Source organism: Lactuca virosa, chromosome 3 (genome assembly GCF_052849685.1).
Source record: "Lactuca virosa cultivar CGN04683 chromosome 3, Lactuca_virosa_CGN04683_v6, whole genome shotgun sequence".
NCBI lineage: Eukaryota > Viridiplantae > Streptophyta > Magnoliopsida > Asterales > Asteraceae > Lactuca > Lactuca virosa.
This window is the reverse complement of record NC_136428.1, coordinates 339,443,670-339,450,780: the sequence shown is the minus strand read 5'-3', so window position 1 is coordinate 339,450,780 and position 7,111 is coordinate 339,443,670. Positions and strand designations below refer to the sequence as shown.

At 35.4% G+C, this 7,111-nt stretch overlaps 1 protein-coding gene across 1 annotated transcript; it reads right to left on the bottom strand.

Moving 5' to 3' along the window:
- Positions 1-400: 400 nt before the first annotated feature.
- LOC145167476 (NDR1/HIN1-like protein 10) lies at positions 401-1,539 on the bottom strand. The gene has a single exon (XM_079086690.1). It carries the CDS (start codon positions 1,320-1,322, stop codon positions 576-578), a length of 747 nt encoding a protein of 248 aa, XP_078942816.1. The 5' UTR covers positions 1,323-1,539; the 3' UTR covers positions 401-575.
- Positions 1,540-7,111: the final 5,572 nt, after the last annotated feature.

The following is a 7,111-nucleotide window of genomic DNA, read 5'->3' as shown; positions in this document are numbered from 1 at the left end:
TAGGCTTGTGACAAAAAGGGCACACACAATCGTATAAGTTACAAAATATTTGAAACGAATAAGTTAATTTAACTTAAACTAATGAATCATATATTAATGACTTACACTTTATTTTGTTAATCTAATGACAAAAACGTTATGTTAGTATTCAATATTTGATAAAAGTATTATCTATACATAATCAAGATGTGTATTAATGTATCTAGTTGCACGACCTAATTGTTTGTATACATACAAATTACCTCCAAATTATTTATCCCCAAACAAGAAAAATGAAAACCTAAAACCTCACTTATGGATGATTGGATTCTCACCTCTTAACCATTAGCTAAGAGGTAAATAATCAATTCATTCAAAACATATACAAATATAGCCTCCAAAATCAAGGAATATATAAACATTATTAGAACCTAATCGAATTCGAATTCAAGATTCAAGAATATGCAATTGGTTAACATTATATCAAGATACCAAAAACTAGGGTTTATTCACATCATTCGAACTACCTCCAAATTGGTAGCTTTCAATTGATAAGTTGAACAACACAAGAATATACCTTGAAAATCATTCACTACTCACAGACCCACCCTGCATTCCTTCGAACCACCAATCAGAGTTCCACCATTACTATTTGAAGAAACCCCAATTGATAAATTAGGGCAATAAACCCTCAAGATCCTCCGTCTAGCCCACCAAGAACCAGCCCTAAATCGAACCCTAGCCATCATTCTGATATTGAAATTAATCGACCCATGATTCCTCTCTACATTAATACTATCTCGATCATCAACATACGCTGTCAAAGAAGCGAATGTTGCTTTAATGGAAGTCTGATTCTTCGTTCCCTGCACAAAAGGCGGCACAGTAGTCTCTGAAATTGAATCCGATTTGTGGAAGACGGCAGCTTCAATTTGATCATAGAAAAGAGTAATTTTGGAATTAGGGTTCCGAACAATGAAACGAGCGTCCCAATCCCCGGAAACTAACGAGTTTGATGAAATATTGAAGTTAGAAAGGGTTAGTGTTTCGACTCGGAACTGAGGGATTTGTGGGCGGAGGATGAGCCACATGGTGAAGATGATGATACCGGTGATGAGGATAGAACCGATTAAGATGGCGAAGAAACGGTGGACGAAGGTGGCGCGTTGTTGGGACGCGTATGGATCGGAGTAGTAACGGTTTCCGGCAACGTGGAAGTATGTTCCGTGATTCTGTGGGGCAGTTGGAGGGGGAGCAACGTAAGGGTATGCGGTGGCGGTGTTTGGGTAGCCGGTGGCGGAGTGAGCTGGGTAGCCGGTGACGGGTCTGGATTGATCCGCCATTGAAGAGGTGGATTGGAATTGAAATTATGGGGAAAATTTTGATGATTGGTAGTTGGGTAAAGTATATAAATCATTGTAGGGGAAAGATGAGCATCAATTTATCTCTTTGTGATCCGAATCTTGAAGCCTAACTCCACTAAATATCTACAGGATTTTCAAAAAAATGTCTAAGCAAATTGCAATCTCTTTCTAAGAGTTTTGGGTTTGTTTTGAAATTAATCAACCTCAAACTTTTTCTTTATACTTCTATTCATTGATACGATGTTGACATATTTTTTTTAACATGTCAAATTCGGTTTTGTGTCACATATATTTGAAACGAATAAAGTTATTCTTTTTTGAAAGATTGATATGATGCAACGAATATTGGTGTCAATGATATGGAACAAGTGTTTTCTTAGTATTATATGGACACTTGATAATTAAAATTATTATTATGTATTTATTATATTTGCCCCTTCCTACGGTGACTTATCACCACACCGATCTCTCAACTTTTTTATATGATGATTAGGTTTGTCTTTGAAAGGCAATAGATCGAATATTTTCAATTCTTGAGTTGGGTCAAGTTTTAACAAATTCAAACCTTAATTCAATGACAATTTTTTTATTAGATAATTATAATGTTGAACAACATCAAAATATTTTATTTGTCCAATTTAATTTTTAAATATCATATTTATCTTTCATAAAATTTTAAAATACTTGATATCTTATATATATATATATATATATATATATATATATATATATATATATATATATATATATATATATATATATATATATATATATATATATATATATATATATATATATATATATATATATAGGAGGCTTCAATTGAGAAAAAAAAATGTTGAGAATGGGGGAATCATTCTCAGCCACTCATTTATTTTTGCCGCAAAAGCCTCCGTCGTACCAGCGGAAATGAGAAATGAATAGACATGTGTTTTCCAACAAAACATATTTCCTTAAACTATGCTAATCATTACCTTAATATATACAAAAACATAGTTTTTTTTCGTTTTTTTAATTTTTAAAAAACTATTTTTATCGAAAAATGATTTTAAATATACCAAAATTCATGATTTTTTATTCTCTACAAATAGACATCCACATTGATATAGTTTTAAGATAAAATAAAAAATTAAATTTTTTTATATTTTCAGCTATCGTTATTAATAAGTGAATAAAAATGCATCAGGTTTTATTACAGTACATTCGTTATTCACTTATGAATAAAAAATATGATTAATTTTTTTTACAATTTAAGTATCATTCATATATGAATATAGCATATAATAAACATAGTATATTCATATTTAAATATTAGACGATGCATTCACTTGTGAATATTAACATAGTATATTCACTTGTGAATATTAGATGTTATATTCGCTTATGAATATTAAATGATATTTTCATATGTGAATATTACATAGTATTACATGGTATATCACATGTGAATATTACATAGTATATTCACTTGTGAATATTGGATGATATATTCACTTATGAATATTACACAGTATATTCACATATGAATATTACAAGGTATATTCACTTGTGAATATATTCACTTATGAATATTAGAAGGTATTTTCACAAATATATATAATTTTTATATGTTATTCACATATGAATAACATACAAACTTGCATATTTGTTTTGTGTTTTTAATAATTATATACTGATTCAGGTGAGAAAACATATTCATATGTGAATATAACGTGGTAATTTAGTTTATGCATTTCATCAAACAGTTGGAGTGCATACAAGTTAACTATTTTAAAAATGTTAAAAACGTGATACTTCCAATTCAAGTTATCAATTCCAAATCATCATATACTTCCGATTTCGACTTCAGATGTGACATCCTATGTCTGATCGATTTCTCATTTTGATTTTGATTTCCAAAAATCCGATTGGGAACCTGTGAGTACCGATTCCGAGTCCTTCAATGTCGACTGTGACTGCGAGTCCAGAACTCCGATTCCAATTTCATGAACAGCGAAGAAATTCCGATTCCAACTGAGTTCGTTTGCGAATCTGGGAAATTCCAGTTCCAAATCCGTTATGAACTTCAACAAATGCTTGCAATCTACGAACATTCGGAGTATTCAACAAAGAAATCGTTGAAATTGATGAATTTGGGTTGCGAATCTGTCTTGAACGGCGAACCTCCCAGCCACGAATATCGATGATTGATTAACACTGGATGACATTGATGATGGTTTAGTTGAAGAAATCTGGATGATTGTTGAAGGTTGGAGGAGAAATTTTGATGATGAACGAACTGTTATCAAATTCTCTATAGTTACGTATTTGAGATTGAATGTTATTAACATATTTACAAGTTTGCCACCGTGTCTTTTTATGCTTAGATTAAATGAGTGGCTGAGAATGATTCCCCCATTCTCAACCTTTTTTATTTTCTCAATTGAACTTACCTCTCTCTCTATATATATATATATATATATATATATATATATATATATATATATATATATATATATATATATATATATATATATATATATATATATATATTCATTTGAGACCACCTATATTTTGTGAGACATGGGGACCAAATCTTAGTCTTTGATCAAAACTGATCTTGTGGCTCATAAAATACGTGATTAACCCTAATTAATCTAATTGATTAGTTAATGAGGGGTAGATTAGTCACTAGGTTAAATTTTAGATGATCAGATGTGATTTAATGTTAACGTTATCTTCATGTCATCAAGATATCATCGGCTTCGATTCTTCTACCAAGATATTCGCTGGATCAACATTCATTGTTCTTCAATTCACTCTGATCAATCTTCTATCTCCTTAAATCTTCTATTCTTTCAACCGATAATCAATTTGATTTGGACATTGATCGAACAATGCTAAATAATAGCTATTAAAGTTGCGATTTTTGTGTTTTTTGAGTTCATGTTCATCATTCTTCTACATTTGCAATTGATAATCTGAGTGATTGAGGTTTATTTTCATCTATCGACACCAATAATTCATTACAAGATTGTTATCGATTTTAGCTCTATGATCATCGATTTCATCCAAGGTAGAGGTTCAAGTGTTCAATCGATTTCTGCTTATCTTCATCTTTAATAATTGCTAACGATCTTTCAAACTGTGATTTTTACTCTACATCACGACTTCATCAATTGATCAACGTTTGAGTTTTCTTCTTTGTGTTTTCATTGCTTTCATTGTTACTTGCATATAACATGTTCAATTGTTAACCTTGTAACATGAACTGATTGACTCATCAAGCTACTAGTCATTTCTCCAATATATGTATAATTCATGATTTCAGCAATCAAACATCATATTGATTAATTGAAATCAATTATTGTTCTTGAGAAAATTCTCTTAAACTATACATGCATTCTACCTATTTGATGAAAGTCCTGAATGAATAAAGATTCTGATGTATCACCCCCTCTTTCCCAAAAAAATAGTAACACCCATAAAAATCATTTCAAATTTAAACTTTTTAAAACATTTCAAAACACATGATTATTACAAAACTTGTTTTCAAAATAGTATAATGTCAGAGTATCCCAGAATCAAATCATGAAATCATGAAATATGAGGAGCTGTACGATCAAGCCTTCGCCTTCCCGCGATCATCAGAAGTACCTAAAACAATAATCGATAAATGTAAGCTTAAAGGCTTAGTGAGTTACCCCCAAAATACCAACGCCATACAAATATAACTATATCATATAAACATATAAGCAAACAACATGCATAATGAGCCTTCAGCCTGACTGGACCGCCTCGCAGGCCTTCAGCCTATCTGGACCGCTCTACGAGCCTTCGGCACATCTGGACCGCCTCGCAGGGCCTACAGCCTATCCGGACCGCTCGTCGGGCCTTCAGTCTGACTGACATGCCCTCCTGGGCCTGTAGTCTATCTCGACCGCCCTGGGTATGTTGGCCTTCAGCACAAAGCAAGTCTGCCTCAACCAAACCCCCAATCAAACAACATGTGCACATAATATCATACGCTAGCATATATAACAGTCAAACGGATCTAACAGATCATCAATCATAGCAACATTCTATAACCAGGATACAGACCTAACCGGTCACTAACATAGCATCATCCTATATACCAGGATACCGACCTAACCAGGTCACTAAGCGTAACACCATCCTAACTACCAGGATGTAAATCAATAAGCATATCATGCAATAAACCCGGATACAATCCGATAAGGGCCGGAATTGGTGCCTTAAACCCTGTTGATATAGTGAGGAGAACTCACCTCGCAAGAAGCTCAGGATGATAATGTCAATTCTTCCAAATATAGCTCCAACCACCAACACCTATAACCACCATTGGTCCAATCTCATAAATTCTCAATTCACTAAAATACCCTCAGAAGTCAACTGGTCAACCCTTGATCAGAGTCAAGGTCAATGGTCAATGGTCAACAGTCCATGTTGACCTACTTGTCGAGTGCAACTTGCCACTCGTCGAGTTCTTTAAAGATTCCTGAATCACTCGACTCGACTCGTCGATTTCCCAACTAACTCGCCGAGTCTATGCGCGTTCAAGTGTTGGAAAACCCTAACTGACTCGCCGAGTCATCTCCCAGACCCGCCGAGTCCATGCATGACCAATCAGTCGAAAACCCTACTCGACTCGCCGAGTCGGATTATCCGACTCGTCGAGTCCATGCAACTCAATCCATGTCCAGACGATTTTGAGCCATTCCAGTGTTCCAATCACTAGATTTAGCCTCCTAACGCATGCTTATAACGTAAAGTTGCAGACTTTACGTGCATGCAAGGCTCTAAAAGCTTAGAACTATAAATCCAAGCTTGCTACAACTGGAACTTTATAGCTATAAGGGTTAAGATAAGCTCAGATCTGAAGTTGCAACTCCAATTCCTAGCTCATACCCAAAAATGGTTCACATAAACCCCAAAATGGCCCTAATCTTAGATGTGAAGAGATCTAAAAGGAAGGAAGGCAAGGTAACGACTTGTTACCTTCCAAATGATGCCAAGAGACAGAAGACTCAGATCCACCAGCTCTTCAATGATCCACACTTCTTTTGCTTCACTCCTCCTTCTTCTAGCACACTCTTCCAAGCTTGAAATCACACAAGATGAACACACACACGAATTAGGGTTTTCAGAGCTCAATGGGACGGTGAGGGGAGGCCAAGGGAGGCTAATGGTTCTTTAAATAGGGTGCAAAACCCCAGAAATTTGGGTTTCACCCTCCAGCTCCAACTCGTCGAGTCACTCTACTGACTCGGCGAGTTGGTCACTTAACACGTGGCCCCAAACCCGCTGCTACTCGATGAGTCAGGGCATCCAACTCGTCGAGTAGGACTTGAAACTTGAAAATTAAAGTCATAATATTAATACCTGAGAATCGGGGCGTTACAATTCTCCCCCACTTGAACTAGACTTCGTCCTTGAAGTCCGCTGCGATGAACAACTCCGGATAGTGCTCCCGCATCTCTGCCTCTGGCTCCCACGTCCACTCAGACCCCCTATGATGCTCCCATTGTACCTTCACCAAAGGTATCTATTTGTTCCTCAGAACTTTCATCTTCCTTTCCAGTATGGCCACAAGCCTCTCCACGTATTGAAGGAAACCGTTGGAATTCCAGGTGGGCGACCGTGTTCTATTGAAGGTCTCACCCTGGAAGGCTTGATAGGCTTCGGAAAGCGTGGAAAGCTAAATCCAAGATACATAGGGCCTTTCGAGATTCTCGCTAGAATCGGCCCTGTAGCTTACAAACTCAACT